Below are 19,222 nucleotides of genomic sequence, written 5' to 3'. Positions count from 1 at the left end.
GAGCTGCTAAAACCTTCAGCATTTCCGCCAGGATACCCCCCCCCCCCCCCCCCCTTGGTATTGGTTATGGCATTGTTAACCCTTTATCAATTTCACACACATGACTACTACTGTACATACTTAAACATAAGTGATTTACTTTTAAAAAATAAGTAAATACAGGGTGTATCAAGAAGAATCACTCGATTAAAAATAATAATTAAAAAAAACTTTAAAAAATCATAACTATTATATTATTTGAGATATGTGCGTGAACAATGTACTGTTGGAAAGCGCAAACTCTTGAGTTTTACACAGTTCCTGTTAGCTAGCAGCATTGTGCACCTATTACATTCTAGTAAAAATGGTCTAGGGACAACAGAAAGCGTTTTGTGTTCTATGTTTGTGCAGTCTGGGTCAGTAATAACTATTCAGAATGAATTTCATACTGGTGTGGTGTGGATCCTCCTACAGCATAGAGCATTAGACAGTGGCATGAATAATTCCGAGAAACAGGTCGTTTGTGCAAATCGCCGGGCTGTCCCTGGGTGTCTGAGACAGATGTTGAATGCATCTGCCATAGTTTCACAAGAAGTCTGCTGAAATTCATTTGCCGTGCAGTTAGACAGCTCTAAATCCCCCTGATGTCCATCTGGCATGTGTTGCGTTGACGTTTACACATGAAACCATACAAAATTCAGCTACTGCAAGCTCTTCGTGAAGGTGACAAACAACAGCATGTGGAATGCTGTAATTTCGTTCTTGGAAAGAGGGAGTATGACAGTTTTCTTCCATGTTTAGTGACGAGGCAACATTCCCTTTAAATGGAAAGGTGAACTGTCGTAATGTGAGAATATGAAGCTTGTACAACAAGAGGACTCTCCAAATTTAAGTGTGTTTTGTGCAGTTTTGTGGGAAAAGGTGTATGGTCAATTTTTCTTTGCCAAGAACACTGTTGCATGAAGCACCTATCTCGATATGCTTGAGAACTTTCTTTTCCCACAGTTGGAGACTCAATTCAAATGACTTCATTCACCAACAGGATGGGGCATCGCCACACTGGCATCTGGAAGTGTGGAAATTTTTAAGTCAATGGATTACTGAACAATGGATTGGTCTCACTGGACCAAATTACTAGCTGCCAAGGTCACTGGACCTGACTGTGTGTGATTATTTCTTGTGGGAGGTTTATAAAAAACTCTGTTTATATGCCTTCATTACCAACAACAATGAATGAACTGAGACATTGCATAACAGCAGCTGTGGAAGCTGTAACTCGAGACATGCTCACTGCAGTGTGGGAACAATTCAAATACCGCATTGACTTGTGCCATGCATTTCATGGGGGGCATATTGAACACCTATGCAAAGGTATGGGGAAAAAAACAAAACTTTTTGAGGTTTCCCATTCATCAAAAAACAAAATTCATTGTATATATTTATTAGTTTCAAGAATATAGACATGCCAAATCAGATGATTCTTTTCGATCACACTGTATAATAAGATGTTACCTGTTCAAAATGTCACAAACTAGCAGATGTTCCCTACAATTCTCAGACTCTTATGTTGCGGAAATTCTGTCCACTAAGTTCAAGAAAACATTAGTAACTGGAATAACAAAACCAAGTGACAAGAACAACACTTAATTGTAGCACTGTCATAATGCTTCTTGATGAAACTCAACTTCAGCCCCTGAATCGCTACACATGTTTAATGCTTTGTACACTTATACGCAATAAGCCACACCTCTTGCACATAGTAACCAGGCAACAACTAACATTCGTATTTGCACATCGTCAGAACACCATCTGAATTTACTTACCACATTTAACACATGAAAACAGAATTGACAGCCTGGTGGAAGATGACATGGTATTTGCAAAGGGAGGTGGTGGGGGACAGGTAAAAAAATCTCTGCACACGCTCTACTGCATGTCTTCAGTGTTAACAGATGCAGGTGCGGTATTATGCTCGGTCCGGTTGCAGATGTGAGTTCCGTGTCTTGACATCAAAATGTAGAGGTGTGGGATGGACGACCTCAACAGTGGCTGGATTGAACTGTGGCGATAGATTGTTGCGAGTTAGATGATTGATGGTTGCTAAAAGAAATGTCATTATTAGTGTACATTCTGATAAAGAACAAACTACGACACTCATAGGGATGCTGTCTGCTGATGTTCTCCCTGAGTGTGTTGTAAAGACAGTGAATGAGTAGGTGCTGATACAAGCAGGCAACCAGCAGCCTGCTGTGTGGCAAATTGACATGGAGTATGTGGCAGCACATGTCCTGTTTTGGCACAACTGTACAGCTTAAGGCAAGGTGTACCAGAAGGCTTGGAAACCAGCTGTGATTTTTGAAAAAGAAGACATCTCTCAGCAGCAGCAGTAGTGGTGCAGCAGAGGTGTGCAGAATTAGTATACCCAATAAGGCATTGATGGTTGAGCAGCTGCGCTGTCCTAGTCTCAAAACAGCTGCCCTCCAGGGCAGAAAGCTGAAGTAAGCGTGGAAGTGGTGCACTGGCTGGAAGTCCACAGCAGTGACTATGGTCCAATTCTCACTTAGACTTGAGGCACACGAGTGAATAACAGCTGCATATCGCATTGTCGACAATCATTTCAGTGTGCAGTATTGCAGCAATAATGGTGCAGCAGTAGTAGATTGGGAGCCAACCAGTATGGACGTAGGCAGAAGAAAGCAGGCAGTATTCAATTATTTCATTTGTGTGTACATTGAGAAAGGCAACAAAAAGTGTTGGACTCACCAAATAGTTAGTTCAAGGTTGCTGAAAGGAGCGTTCAAGACGCTACAGATCGAAGAGAAGATGAAAATAAATTCTTAATTTTTTGATTAATGTACAGTCGTGTGATTAATGAAGACTGAAACAACAGCTGTAATGTCAGCTGTTCATCTTTTCCGGGTATCTGTGTAATGGCTGCAGTTTAAATGAGCTGCGTTATCAATATAGAAACGGTCACACAATGCTTTGTAAAATAGTAAGGAAAGTTTGTAAAAATGCATGGAAAGTCCTGCACAATGAGAGCATACTGTAATTCACAGAAGAAAGGTGGCTGAAAGGTGCCAGGGAATTTGAGACCCATGCTATGTGACCGGGTCAATGGAATCCTATCATCCCAAAGGGAAATGTAACTCAGTGGTTGAAGAAATATTTTCACTGGTTACTTTATAGACAATGCTGGCAAAGTACCATGGCAAGATGAATGGTTGGTAACAGTCTTAGTGAACACTGAATCAGTTTATCCCCAAATGTGAAAGACTATTCAATTTATACTGCTATTAAAGTGTGTGCAATTTTGTGGCTGCAGTACAATAAAGTGTTGATTACAGTGGTCAGGCTGAGGTAACAGAAATTAATTTAAACTGATGTTTGCTTGACTGAAGATTTGTTCATTCAGATGAAAGGGCTGTCTCCAGAGATCAGCATATGCTGCTTAGTGTTATTGCAAGTTTTAGATATCCACATTCGAACAAAAACACTACCTTTAGGACATAAACAGGAAATAGTTTAACAGTGATGTTTATCAGTATCATTTCTCTCTCTCTATTTAGTTTCACAGCAAAACTGTCACAAAACTAGCACATACTTGAAACTGTGTGGCTCTCATTTAATCCTATCATGATTCTCTTTGCGCTGCATCAATGGAAGGCTGACGGCAGCTGTTGCTGGGGTTGTGAACAAGGTGCACTGCCCCATTCACTTAAGATTGGTGCTACACACTGTTAAGTGAGGTTTCATGTGCGTAAAGCCGTATGTCATGGCAAGGATGTGGTGCTGTTTCAAGCTATGCCCATGTTAACAAATAAAGCTATTTACACAAGGGTGGCACGGTGGAAACTTTGTCACTTTGTGGTCTGCGCCACATCCATTTGTAGCCACCTGTGGCGTCTCTCTCTCTCTCTCTCTCTCTCTCTCTCTCTCTCTCTCTCTCTCTCTGTCTGTGTGTGTGTGTGTGTGTGTGTGTGTGTGTGTGTGTGTGTGTACACGAGGTGCGGCAATAAAGCAATGAGACTGATTGGAAGGGGGGGGGGAGTTGCTTACCGTTTTAGTCAGGTTTAGGGGTCTCTCCTTCAAATTAGTTCCCTTCTGATTGCACACACTTTTTCCATTTCTGGAACTCATCTTCTGTAATATCCTCCAAGACCCTCGTCACAGCTTTTTTTGGACATCTTGTGTTGGTTGAAAATGGTGTCCCGCGATTGCCGTTTTGACTCTTGGAAATAGAAGAAAGTCACACAGAGCGATATCTGGTGAATAAGGTGGCTGTGGTAGTACTGAAATTTGTTTTGAGGTTAAAAATTGCTGTATTGACAGAGCAGTATGGGGTGGTGCATTATCGAGATGCAGAATCCAATTATCAGCAATGTTGGCACGGACATAAAGAACTCTTTTATGAAGTCTTTCTAAAATTTCTTTGTAGTCCAGGAGGCACCCACTCTTTATGAACAATTCCCTTGGAATCAAAGCAGCACACATGCATGCATTTCACTTTTGACATGCGAGCTTGTCTCTTTTTTTTTCCTGGGTGATCCCTTTGAGCACCATTGCGGACTTTGGCATTTTGTCTCAGGATCATACTTTGGAGGGGGGGGGGGGGGGGGGACAACTTTCATCACCAGTGATGACACAGCTCAACAATTCTGGATTGATTTCTGTTTGCTCTAACAGATCAGCTGCCACATTTGTCCGTGTTTCTCGCTGTTGTGGTGTGAGATTTTTGAGGACCATTTTTGCACAAATCTTTCTCATAGAAAGATCTTCAGTTACTATTAGACGAACCATTTCTCGATTGATGTTCAGTTCTTCTGCAATCATTTTCACGGATAATCTTCGATCAAACTATGAGTTCACACACCCTGGCCAAGTTGACATCCATCCGTGAGGTTGATGGTTATCCACTGCGGTCTTCATCTTCAACATTCGCTCTGCCTTCACTAAACATTTTATGCCAATGAAAAATTTGAGCTCTTGACATAACCTCCTCTCCAAAAGCCTTCTGAAGCTTACCGTAAGTTGTCGTCATGTTTTCACCCAGTTCAATGCAAAAAGAAACCGCATACCTTTGCGCAATATTATGCGGTTCCATTTCTGTGACAAGAGACACAAACACGTGTTAACTTAATACAGCACAACTCACGACTGAGCAGTTGCATCGATGTGCCGCTTGGACTAGAAGCAGCTTATAGACCAAGGTCAAAGATATTGTGCCTATGCAAGCCTGCAGGGTTGTGACATCTTGCCAAGAAAATCAGTTTCATTACTTTATTGTCATACCTTGTATATGAAATAATAATAATAATGCCACATCTTATAGTTGACATCACAGATTGATAGTGAACTGGTTTTATTTTCATTAGTGCCCATAGTTATTGTGATGCTACACAAATAAGTAAACCACTGGGCATACTTTGAAAAATGTAGACACTTTGAAGAATGTAGTCGCTGCCCAGTTTACGTGCGACAGGTTTTAGGACATAGATATACTGCTTACAAAATACAGCTAATATAATGAAATTTATTTTAACAGTAGAAGGAAAGCAATACCTCTTTCCTTTCGTGAATAAATAATATATTTTGACATTTGACTGCGATGAGCTACGAAGTGAAACACTCAGTGTTATGGCCACACACTACGGGAATTTGTCTCTCGTGTTTCTCTTTCGTATGTGATTTACGAAGCCTGTTACAATAACATTTTCAGTTAACATTGCATTAAGAGCTATTTTCATTTTAACCCTCAAGCGGGTGCACTATTGTAGAAAGTACAGTGATGATTTTTATGCCTTATCAGTGCATTAAGCCTCGGCTATGGGTGGGTGGGGGTGTGTGCGCGCGCGCCAGTAAAAAATATGACAGTAGTGGTTTTTATGCCTTATTGGTGCCTTAATGTTGAGGTATTGGGCACAGGCTTGCTTTTACTTAAAAATGTCCATGTTTTAAATCTTACAAAGCAAGCTTGCACATGTGATGACTTTAGGCATGCCTGCCACAAGATTAAAATAGGAGACAAAAATTGTAGATCCAGCGGCAGAGTTGGCTATTAGTGTATACATAAATTGTTATTATTTACACTAGCAGTTTCATTCATGAAACATTCAGTAATTGCTTAGCTGACATATTGTTGAAAAAATTACATGTATTCCACAGAGCAACAAATATGAAATGGGATTTTCCTATTAATATAACTAAAGTGTTCTGCGTTCAGCGAGTTTCATGCTCGTCTATTTTATACTTACCTATTTGGGCTTTCTTGATGCAGGTTGGTAGAATGCAATTTTGCATATGTTTATAACAGTTACTGCACACTTACTTATGTTATCTGTGAAAAATAGCACTTTCTTCCCCTTGGACGAAAAAGTTTAATCTGCGCACCTACAGTGGTGTGCATTACATTTTTTGTCCACAAACAATGGGTTTTGCCAGATAGAAATGCAAATCCCCTACTCACTTGGTACCTGGTTATAGAAATTCCATTTTTCAGCTGGGATATGCTGACACATGTTAAGTAAGGCTTTCTTCTTGACACTTTCTATTGGCAGAAGAGTGTCACACATAATAGGGAAAACTGGAATGTTACCCAGCAGCAGATTTCTTTTCCTAGTACCTCTTGGCTTCTTCACTATGCTGTGACAAATCCATAGTTGCTGGCTGTTCAGAGTTTTTCTTCCCCTTAGTGTGGTAGGGTTCTCAGATGAAATTTGCAGCCAAACACTTTGTTATTTTGAATGCGTCTCTGTGCAATCCTCGGTGTAGTTAGCAGAGATTTCTGAAATCCTCTGGTTTCATCTTGCAGACAAGACATCCTTTGTCCTTGGCACTGTGAATGGCTGGAATTGAAACATCTAGGTGAAAGGATATTTCACCCCTTCCCATATTGGCAAAATCTGTATCACATAATGGGAAATTATGTCCTGTAACAAGGAATTTCTGGTCTGCAGAAGTTAAATGGTTGTGGATGATCAGATTTTCATAAAATGCCCTACTATTTTGAACACCTCTCACAAAATCTGCAGTATTTAGGCTTAGGTGGAAATGAAAACATATGAAAAATAGGAGTTATCATCAAAACTTTCCAGTTTCTTTTCTCTGAATGCTGTCCTTCACTTTGTCTAACACAACATAGAAACACTTTCGAGACATTCTGGAAATGGTCCAGATACATGTTCAGCTACTTCACTATATCAAATGTGCCATATTTATTTTCTTATTTCAACCATAATGGATGTACCCAATATGTTGTTCTCTGCTGAACATTTACAAATTGCAAAGGATCAGTGCATCACTATTGTCGTCTGATGATCTCTATCTTCAACATATTCTGATCCACTCGTCCTGCATCTCTCTGACAGTGCCCCTTCAGTGTGCATTGCTCATGTCTCTCAAGCACCACATTTCTGCCTCACCACCCAGGCACCTATACCACGCCATTTCTGTGTGAATTGGGCATATGTCAGAAGTAGGACTGCAGCTGGTGGAGGCCGGTCTCGTGCTGGCTCATTATAGAATAATATTGCCTCATTAACCAGTGTAACCCTCCATTGTAGATGGTGGCTGCCAGGCAGAGATTGCTTTGGCTAGAAAGGACAGATTTTATAATGGTAAGCTGCGTACCTGTTTTGCCAGAGTGTCACTTCCAACCATGTAGCCTATAACAGGTACACACCTGTGATGTGTAGTAACTGGTCTGCTGATGCCTGGTTGCCCTACCGTTTTGCTGTGTCATTACTGCACTGCTGGCCCCTTCTTGCTTGGCATATAGTACGGTAATCGGCTGGTGGTGTTGCTGCATCTGACAACGGTATTTTGTTGGCTCTGCGCTCACCTCCTCTTGTGGCCTTTTGCAACAGCTGTGCAGCATCACTATTTTGCTCAGCAGCACCAAGAAAATTGTGGTGATGCCACAGTTAATTAAATCTGATGTTGACAACAATTTCACAATGGTATCATATGTATCAAAAATAAGTACAAAAATTCCAATCTGTTTGAAAAATAGATACCAGTATGATACACAGTTATTTAAATATATTTGTAAGTTGTTGTTGTTGTTGTGTTCTTCAGTCCTGAGACTGGTTTGATGTGTGATGTAAAAAACCAGCAGCAAATAGTAAATTCTTGTATTAGATATGGGATGATAACAACCAAAACATAATAGTTTGAATTCTGCCTGCTCCCAACTCCTACCCTTTCCCTTGAACTCATGGTTTAAGTTTGTAACAATTTTTATTAATCTCACAAATAATGACAGTTAGTGGGACTTCTTTTATCTTTGCCTTTTTAAGACCTTTTCAACATACTCTTCATTATTATAATGCTAAGAGATAGCAATATATGTGTAACAACAAGGAAATGTAATTAATAACTGTGATGATGAAGTTTCTTTTCTCAGTATTGTGATTAATATTAAAAATCATGAGGTAGTGCATTTATCTAAATTTGGAAACAAACTTAAATAATATTAATGATAATACCATAAGAGTATAACATTGGTAACAGTCACATTTCAACATTGTATATGCAACTACAATTTGAACTTTTTTTTTCCCCCCCTCCCTCCAGAATTGAAAGATCTGCTGTGGAAGCTTTGCAGGAAGCAGCTGAAATGGTTATGGTACAGTTATTTGAAGATGGCATGCTCTGTGCAGTACATGCAAAGCGAGTAACATTGTTATCTCGTGATATTCATCTAGTTCTCAGGCTGACAGGAACTCGTGTCTTTGGGACGAATTAATAATATATGTCTGTTCATTGGATACATTTGTTCTGTTGTAATTTTCTTTTAATGTATGACAGCATCCTGGTTCATGGATACTATTGTAATAGTTAAGTGCCATCATTGACTTTGGAAAGTGGTTTCTCTACATATACCATTTTCAGCTGTCATTTATGAAAGTAATCTAATGATGTTAAGTTTTATAATAATTTAAAAGTCAACAGATTATTTTTATATAGAAGCCATCAATAGTAAATACAAACATATTGTGATTTTCTTAGTCTAGACTGGTGAAACTGTGAAGTGTACGTGTACCTTTCCTCATAAAGTTATGACATTACAGAAATGTACAGGGTGACTGTCTTAATCTTAATCTTAGAACAGATGGATTGGAGGGGGGGGGGGGGGGGGGGCACAGACAAGCTGGGTCTGACAGTCCCACATCTTATTTATATTCCAAAAAGACAAAAATATTAAGCAGCAGTGCTGAAAATATTTCTTTTACTGTTTGTTTTTAACTGTACCATATGTTGCCTTAAAAATAAGGTTGTGTTCCACCAAAAATCTGAAAATTAAATTATTCATTGTTTAGAAACCTTCTTAAACATTTACACATTATAGTGCATAGTATGAGCTGATAAAAAATGAATCACTTTTTAAGACGTATGTGTTACTGATCTGTACTGTCTACACTATCTTTGCACAACATTACAGATTAGGACAGACCCAGGCATTTTCCACAACTTTAAAAATTTTTTTTGTTTGATTGTCTTTGCTTTTATGACAATGACCTCATTCCCTTTTGGAAACACTTTCTTCTCAGTGGTAATCGCATATAGTTGTGCTGCCAACTTATGAATGTTTCTTGAGAGATCCTTCTGGTTAGCTGTCTGCGCCATGTCTGTCTTATCCATACCAAATCCAGTTGCTTGAGAAATAGCTTTCTTGAAATACCAAGTTCCATGTTTTCTTTGTGTACAACAAACGAATTTATACCAGTAATGTTCAAAATAGCATAAAACATATACAATGGCCTGAGTCTTGTTTGCCTTCCAACATTATATTCTGAGCACCTGGCATCAACTTCGTCCACTCCACTCTTTGCTGAATTATAGAACATGACTCTCTCTTGCCTTCTTTAAATAGTCTGTTTCTTCATTGATTTTATTGTTTGTATGCATCAGCAGGGTTACGCATCTATTTTTCTTTTGTACATATGACACCAATATGAAATCATTGCTAAGTACGAATATGGATGAATGTAGTTTTCCGTTTTTGTGAGGCAAGAATTCCAAAGGAAATTTTCCTTTATTGTTGCTGTGTAAGGTTGAAATCTGCGAAGTTTTCTAGCAAGATTGTTGCTTTTGAATGAATTGTCAAGGCTAATATTCCTCCCTGTTCCCTTCATTGGCTCTACAAGCCTGACCACAACATTGTCAGCTGCATTACTCACTGTAAAAACCTGCAAGTTACTATTCCACATGTACTTCCAAATTTTTTTCATCTGCCAAGATAAATATTTTGATCCCTAGTTTCCATGCTATGAAGCAATAAACATTCTGAAAGAACAACATTCCAAAAAGATAGTAACATTTCACACACTGTAAGATATTCACTTGTTGCATAATGTGTTCTGCAAATTTTTGTGACTCTCTTCATAACATCACTTATAGGGACTAACTTCTCACTTTCTTTATGTTCTTAGCTTATATTGTCCAATCTGACACTTCTCAGAAGAAAAACAAAATCTTTTCAGTGACATACTTGGAGGAATGATTTGTTCCTATGCCACAAGAGTCCCAAAATTTGTCCATATTTGTTTTACCACCGTAAATAAATGTACAAAAGACTCAAAAATGCTTTAAACTCCTCTTTTTTGAAGTTTCTTGGAATATGCGGGTCACTTTTGTATAGAGATACTATGTGAGCTACTTATGTATTTGTCCTCTCTAATCAAATGAACAGTTTTCAGGCCTCGACAGTGATGTTAGCTTTTCTGGCTCAGTCACTGATACCAAGCAAATGTGTAACTATATTGTAAGATTTGAAGCAAACATTTTGGTTGGGAACATTTTTCAGGCATTTAATTTGTACCTTTCTCCACAAACTGTAAGATAGTGATTCACTGGAAGAGGGATTGCAACTAATCATACTAGTTTACAGAGAATCTCAATTAATGTTAATGAATGTACTCATATTTATGACAGGAATGTCATTATCTTCATTGACTGAGAGACCCAGTTTGTCAGTTCTAGGGTGAACAGCTAACATGCCATAGTCAATTAAAAAAATTGTTTTTAAGCCTTTTTTAACCTCTTTGTGTAAAAATGCAGATACTGTTGTGTTCTGTCCGGTTATGTTAAACAGTCAAGTGTAAAAAGGAAGGGTCAGTCTAGGCCTAGAAAAAACATCTTTATATTGATTTTTTCTATGGAAAATACACTTTGACAATCAAAGGAGATCATTTTCCTATGTCTTTTTATAATCACTCTCTTAATGTAATTGTAGTCAAATAAAAACATGTGCAATTATATTTTTCTAAAAGTAAATATAAAACTTATAAATATGGTAGCAGAAAAAGTGTTTGTGTGTTTGCTGCATGGTAGTGGTTCCCAGTATAACATACAGAGGTGTTGTTATTCACCTTGTATAAGCTCATACCACTTACTGTGTTTTTCAGTAGTATAATTTGTTGTGATTGGTGATAGAAACTGTATAACATAGTTAACATGCGATTTTTCATGAATTTTTATTCATGTAAGGATGGTAACATGAGATTGCTGTCACAGTGGAAGTCTAATTTGACAAGGATAACAGGAAACACATATGGAACTTCTTGTCACCCAGCCATTACTCATATAAATGTGCTCTAGGTAGATGCACCTTTGTTGAAACTGACTGAGAAATAGGTGTTGAAAGTAGGCTATTGTCGGTAATGTAGTTGACACCAGATTTGCAGTTCACAAACTGTAATTGCACTGCTGAATGAACCACTGACTGTTTATGGTCAGTTTGAGTTTCATCTACTTGTATTATGCACAGATAAATGGCTAGCCACATACTGCCAGTGCAGTCCTGCATTATTATTATTATTACAGTGTCGTAACCTAACATAGACATAACTACTCACAGAAGTTCCCATTTGGCAAACAAGTAACGAAGTGTGTCACAGAATTATACTCTTACAATACTGTCTTTCAGAGCTAATAATCAAATCAGTACAAACACAATGTACACTGTAGTTAGCATATGGAAATGATACATTTCATAGTCAAATTCTATTGTCACAGTTTGCAAGAACTATTATTGTTGTTAAAGATAATTAAACATTCACTATCCAATTAATCATTTTAAAATTTTGTTTTTATGGGGATCCACAACCTCATTGTGCTTTAAGAATGAAAACATGGTCTAAGTAGACAGTAATCTGTTCATTATCTGTGCAATAAGCCAGTTTGAAGCATGTGTCACTTTCAGCCATCTGTAATACATTCATAAAATGATGACATTGGTTTTCTTCTTCTTCTTCTGCTTTTACGGCCTCATTGGACCACTTCAGTCAATCATTTTTGGTCCTCTTCTTTGGTATTTTCCCCTTCCGAGTGGCCCAGTATCTCTTCATTCGTTCCGATGCTTTTCGTCGTTCCTCATCCGTAAATACCCTTTTCATTGTATGTCGTTTGTCAATTTTTGGTTTAAATCTTATTTCTGTGTCCCTCAACTTCTTTAAATTTGGCGTTTTGTTCTGCAAATCATCCAGAATTATTTCCAGTTCTTCCATATCCTCTCTTATTTCCTTAAGCCACCCTCCTTGTTGTTTCAAATTCCAGAGTTTCTCAATAATTTTCCTTGATAATCTGGTTTCTGGTGTCCTCAGAATGTGACCACAAAAAGAGATCCTTTTCTTTCGTATAGTATCGGTGATGGGCTCCAGTTCTCTGTATACCACTTCATTTGGAACTATCCGCCATTGCCCAGCTTTTTGATATTTCTTATTTATGCATGTTCTAGCAATTCTTCTCTCTACTTTTAAAATTTTGTCAATTCTGTTTTTCTGGGTGACTTTAAAAAGAGTTTCACTTCCGTATGTAACCTCTGGTTGAACCACCGTCTTGTAATGTTTTAATTTTGTTTTAATTGATAGACATTTTTTATTGTACGTAGACCATGTTAGTTTTTGAGCTTTTATCATTTTATTAGTTCTTGCTCGCCATGCAGGTTTCTCGTCCAATTTATGTGTTATAATTTCTCCCAGGTATTTAAATTGTTTCACTATTTGGTTTCACATTGGTTTATAAATTAATTTTCTACAATCTTTCTCACATAAGTAACTTCATAAACAAAATTATTTACATATTTTAGCTGATTGCTTCATTTCACATTTTACTACATCGTTGGTACATGTGGAAAGGTTTACATTGTATTTCTGTGCATATGCGGCACAAAACAATGCAGTAGTGTATATCATTACGTCCAGTAGCCGACACATTCAGAAAGCTGCCATATTGTAGTAGAGGCACAGATATTATTGTATGACCAAAGATGTTCAGAATGCTCTCTAGGATGATTGATAATCTTAAATAAGCTGCTCGTGCAGTATTCATTGGCATATTATGTTCCTTATTCATGCATGTGCTGCCTTGTTGAAAGTAGAGGATCAAAACTCATACATTTTATGAGATGTTTTTCGTAAAGTGTCTGTATTTTTTCAACATCAACTTTGTCCCATTCTAAGCAATCCCCCTCAGATATAATACACATGTGCCAACACTTTTTCCAGTCTTGGAAGCACTTCTGGAACTCACTGTTAGTTACTGTGTTAAGCTCCTTAAGCCATTGTGTTTTTATCTCTTCAGTGGTTATTTCTTGGTTCTCTTCAGCCTTGGAAATAGAAAGATGTCTGAGAGGGCCATGTGTGGTAAATGCAGCGGCTGATGCAACATGGCAGATTTATCTTTTGCCAAAAACATCATGAACAAGCATTGAGGCATGAGCGGGAGCATTATTGTGATGCCATTTTCATAGTTTTGCCACAATTTTGATCATTTCCTTTGGATTGCTTCTGGCAAATGGCACACAACTTCCAGGTGGTATTCCTTATTTGACCATACAACCATAGAGTAGGAATGCTTGATGCACTATCCCATTATAATTGGAAAAAAACAGTGATAAGAATATTCACATTGATAAACTTACCAATATTTGTCAGCCTTGGTTCTGTAGGCAGTTTCCGTTGGGACAATTGGCCTCGATTTAAATGTCAAACCTTTGTTAGAAGTTCTGGATTGTTATCAGCTTGATTCAGCAATTCCTGAGTAATGTCTAAGTGACATTGTTTTTTGTCAAAATTCAACAATTTCAAAAAAACTTTGCTGCTATACATTTCCTGCCCAAAACATCTGAAAAGATTGCTTGGCATCAGCCAAATAATATGCCAACATCATCAGTAAACTACTCTGATAGTGATTTTCCCAAACTGCTTTCTTTATTTCTTCCACTTTGTCATCAGTAGTTGACGTGCTAGGGCGTCCAGTGCGGTTGTCATCTTGACCCTCTTTTAAATGTTGACACCACTCATAAACTCTTGTCTTACTCGTATTGGATTCACGAAAAGCCACAATCGACATTTCAAATGCGGTGCTGTACTTTATTCCACTTGTCAAGCCAGATTTAATGCAAAATTTTTGATCCATCATTTTTCATAAGCAAAAACTTGCGAAGCGCTCAAAAACATATGTAACCTTTCCGACCATCAACAATTAACTAAATATTCAAAACAGCTGAAAATGCAAATATACATCAAGGGATATGTTGTATCAACAAGATGATGATAAAAAAAAAAAATCGAAAATTGCCCGTATAAAGCCGACTAAATTAAATAATTCCTGTTACTTTTTGATCACACCTCGTGTATGATGCCTCACATACTATTAGAATTTGCAGTGCAGAGTATGAACTACAAGAAGGTTATGTCTAGGCTCTTAATGAGGCATGACAGTCAGTCTATAAAATGGATCATCAGTGATATAGTTACAAATGCTTCCAGCTATTAACAAATTTGAAGGTGCGTACATCGTGTGGTGCGTTAGAGCCATTAATACGTTATGTACACACTGTGAGATCAAAACTATCCGGACATCCCCCAAAAACATACATTTTCACATTAGGCATTCTGCTGCCACATACTGCCAGGTACTCCATATCAGCGACCTCAGTAGTCATTAGACATCGTGAGAGAGCAGAATGGGGCGCTCCGCAGAATCCACGGACTTCGAATGTGGTCAGGTGATTAGGTGTCACTTGTGTCACATGTCTGTACGAGAGATTTCCACACTCCTAAACATTGCTAGGTCCACTGTTTCCGATGTAATAGTGAAGTGGAAATGTGAAGGGACACATACAGCAGAAAAACGTACAGGACGACCTCCTCTGTTGACTGACAGAGACCGCCGGCAGTTGAAGAGGGTCGTAATGTGTAATAGGCAGACATCTATCCAGACCATCCCACAGGAATTCCAAACTGCATCAGGATGCACTGCAAGTACTATGACGGTTAGGCGGGTGGTGGGGAAACGTGGATTTCATGGTCGAGCGGCTGCTCATAAGCCACATACCACACCAGTAAATTGCAAATAACGCCTCGCTATGTGTGAGGAGTGTACACATTGGACAGTTGAAAAGTGGAAAAAAACATTGTGTGGAGTGACAAATCACGGTACACAATGTGGCGATCCGATATGGCAGGGTGTGGGTATGGCAAATGCCCAGTGAACATTGTCTGCCAGTGTGTGTAGTGCCAACACTAAAATTCGGAAGCGGTGGTGTTACGGTGTGGTCGTGTTTTTAATGTAGGGTGCTTGCACCTCTTGCTTTGCATGGCACTATCACAGCTCAGGTCAACATTGATGTTTTAAGCACCTTCTTGCTTCCCACCGTTGAAGAGCAATTCAGGGATGGCGATTGCATCTTTCTACACAATTGAGCCCTGATCATCTTCATGGCCTGTGGCATAGTGGTTACACGACAATAACATCCCTCTAATGGACTGGCCTGCACAGAGGCGTGACCTGAATCCTGTAGAACACTGCTGGGATTTTTTGGAACGATGACTTTGTGCCAGGCTTCACCAACCGACATCGATACCTCTCCTCAGTGCAGCACTCTGTGAAGAATGGGTTGCCATTCCCGAAGAAACCTTCTAGCTCTTGATTGAACATATTCCTGTGAGAGTGGTAGCTGTCATCAAGGCTGAGGGTGGGCCATCACCATATTGAATTCCAGCATTACCGATGGAGGGTGCCATGAACTTGTAAGTCGTTTTCAGCCAGGTGTCCAGATACTTTTGATCATGTACTGTATACTAGTGCGGTTTCACTTCATCTTTCATTCAGTGTCACAATAAACTTTCAAAATAATGTGGGATTACACCAAATCAGAACAGTTATTTTAACAGACATTACTGTAAAGATTTTAGAACCTACAGGTGTTACGTGAGGGAGAAGGACCTATTTAGGATAGCCTGCAAGGGTCTTCTAAATTACTGTACAACTTTACGCAATATAGAACTAGCAGCTACGGTTTTTAGAAAAATAGCCTCATTCAAAGCTCATATTTTTTGTCTTACGGTACTAGTAGATTGGCAACTCTTTCATATTGTGACAAGTTACACATACAATTATAATATTCATGTTGTTGTTGTTGTTGTTGTTGTTGTTGTGGTCTTCAGTCCTGAGACTGGTTTGATGCAGCTCTCCACGCTACTCTATCTTGTGCAAGCTGCTTCATCTCCCAGTACCTACTGCAGCCTACATCCTTCTGAATCTGCTTAGTGTATTCATCTCTTGGTCTCCCTCTATGATTTTTACCCTCCACGCTGCCCTCCAATACTAAATTGGTGATCCCTCGATGTCTCAGAACATGTCCTACCAACCGATCCCCTCTTCTAGTCAAGTTGTGCCACAAACTCCTCTTCTCCCCAATTCTATTCAATACCTCCTCATTAGTTATGTGATCTACCATCTAATCTTCAGCATTCTTCTGTAGCACCACATTTTGAAAACTTCTATTCTCTTCTTTTCTAAACTACACTCCTGGAAATGGAAAAAAGAACACATTGACACCGGTGTGTCAGACCCACCATACTTGCTCCGGACACTGCGAGAGGGCTGTACAAGCAATGATCACACGCACGGCACAGCGGACACACCAGGAACCGCGGTGTTGGCCGTCGAATGGCGCTAGCTGCGCAGCATTTGTGCACCGCCGCCGTCAGTGTCAGCCAGTTTGCCGTGGCATACGGAGCTCTATCGCAGTCTTTAACACTGGTAGCATGCCGCGACAGCGTGGACGTGAACCGTATGTGCAGTTGACGGACTTTGAGCGAGGGCGTATAGTGGGCATGCGGGAGGCCGGGTGGACGTACCGCCGAATTGCTCAACACGTGGGGCGTGAGGTCTCCACAGTACATCGATGTTGTCGCCAGTGGTCGGCGGAAGGTGCACGTGCCCGTCGACCTGGGACCGGACCGCAGCGACGCACGGATGCACGCCAAGACCGTAGGATCCTACGCAGTGCCGTAGGGGACCGCACCGCCACTTCCCAGCAAATTAGGGACACTGTTGCTCCTGGGGTATCGGCGAGGACCATTCGCAACCGTCTCCATGAAGTTGGGCTACGGTCCCGCACACCGTTAGGCCGTCTTCCGCTCACGCCCCAACATCGTGCAGCCCGCCTCCAGTGGTGTCGCGACAGGCGTGAATGGAGGGACGAATGGAGACGTGTCGTCTTCAGCGATGAGTGTCGCTTCTGCCTTGGTGCCAATGATGGTCGTATGCGTGTTTGGCGCCGTGCAGGTGAGCGCCACAATCAGGACTGCATACGGCCGAGGCACACAGGGCCAACACCCGGCATCATGGTGTGGGGAGCGATCTCCTACACTGGCCGTACACCACTGGTGATCGTCGAGGGGACACTGAATAGTGCACGGTACATCCAAACCGTCATCGAACCCATCGTTCTACCATTCCTAGACCGGCAAGGGAACTTGCTGTTCCAACAGGACAATGCACGTCCGCATGTATCCCGTGCCACCCAACGTGCTCTAGAAGGTGTAAGTCAACTACCCTGGCCAGCAAGATCTCCGGATCTGTCCCCCATTGAGCATGTTTGGGACTGGATGAAGCGTCGTCTCACGCGGTCTGCACGTCCAGCACGAACGCTGGTCCAACTGAGGCGCCAGGTGGAAATGGCATGGCAAGCCGTTCCACAGGACTACATCCAGCATCTCTACGATCGTCTCCATGGGAGAATAGCAGCCTGCATTGCTGCGAAAGGTGGATATACACTGTACTAGTGCCGACATTGTGCATGCTCTGTTGCCTGTGTCTATGTGCCTGTGGTTCTGTCAGTGTGATCATGTGATGTATCTGACCCCAGGAATGTGTCAATAAAGTTTCCCCTTCCTGGGACAGTGAATTCACGGTGTTCTTATTTCAATTTCCAGGAGTGTATTTATCGTCCACGTTTTACTTCCATACATGGGTACACTCCATACAAATACTTTCAGAAATGACTTCCTGATATTTAAATCTATACTCGATGTTAACAAATTTTTCTTCTTAAGAAACACTTTCCTCGCCATTGCCAGTCTACATTTTATATCCTTTCTCCTTCAACCATCATCAGTTATTTCGCTCCCCAAATAACAAAACTCCTTTACTACTTCAAGTGTCTCATTTCCTAATCTAATTCCCTCAGCATTATCCGACTTAATTCGACTACATTCCATTATCCTCGTTTTGCTTTTGTTTATGTTCATCATATACCCTCCTTTCAAGACACTGTCCATTCCATTCAACTGCTCTTCCAAGTCCTTTGCTGTCTCTGACAGAATTACAATGTCATTGGCGAACCTCAAAGTTTTTATTTCTTCTCCATGGATTTTAATACCTACTCCGAACTTTTCTTTTGTTTCCTTTATTGCTTGCTCAATATACAGATTGAATAACATCGGGGATAGGCTACAACCCTGTCTCACTCCTTTCCCAATCACTGCTTCCCTTTCGTGCCCCTTGACTCTTATAACTACCATCTGGTTTCTGTACAAATTGTAAATAGCCTTTCGCTCCCTGTATTTTACCCCTGCCACCTTTAGAATTTGAAAGAGAGTATTCCAGTCAACATTGTCAAAAGCTTTCTCTAAGTCTACAAATGCTAGAAACGTAGGTTTACCTTTCCTTAATCATTCTTCTAAGAGAAGTCGTAGGGTCAGTATTGCCTCACATGTTCCAACATTTCTACGGAATTCAAACTGATCTTCCCCGAGGTCGGCTTCTATCAGTTTTTCCATTCGTCTGTAAAGAATTCGTGTTAGTATTTTGCAGCTGTGACTTATTAAACTGATAGTTTGGTAATTTTCACATCTGCCAACACCTGCTTTCTTTGGGATTGGAATTATTATATTCTTCTTGTAGTTTGGGGGAGGGTATTTCACCTGTCTCATACATCTTGCTCACC

The 19,222-nt window shown here is 40.1% G+C and overlaps 1 protein-coding gene across 2 annotated transcripts in view; it reads left to right on the top strand.

Annotated features, from left to right (window-relative positions):
* The window catches only part of LOC124797978 (histone H3-8-like), a 99,366-nt gene extending 88,130 nt beyond the window's left edge, over nucleotides 1-11,236 (top strand). For both annotated transcript variants that reach the window (XM_047261154.1, XM_047261155.1), the window contains exon 4: nucleotides 8,554-11,236. In XM_047261154.1, the coding sequence (XP_047117110.1) occupies nucleotides 8,554-8,725 (172 nt within the window). In that variant the 3' untranslated portion in view covers nucleotides 8,726-11,236. The remainder of the gene's footprint in view (nucleotides 1-8,553) is intronic.
* Nucleotides 11,237-19,222: the final 7,986 nt, after the last annotated feature.

The sequence above is a fragment of the Schistocerca piceifrons genome, chromosome 5 (genome assembly GCF_021461385.2).
Source record: "Schistocerca piceifrons isolate TAMUIC-IGC-003096 chromosome 5, iqSchPice1.1, whole genome shotgun sequence".
In the NCBI taxonomy this organism is placed as follows: Eukaryota; Metazoa; Arthropoda; class Insecta; order Orthoptera; family Acrididae; genus Schistocerca; species Schistocerca piceifrons.
The sequence above is the reverse complement of the archived record's forward strand: the minus strand, read 5'-3'. Positions and strand labels throughout refer to the sequence as shown.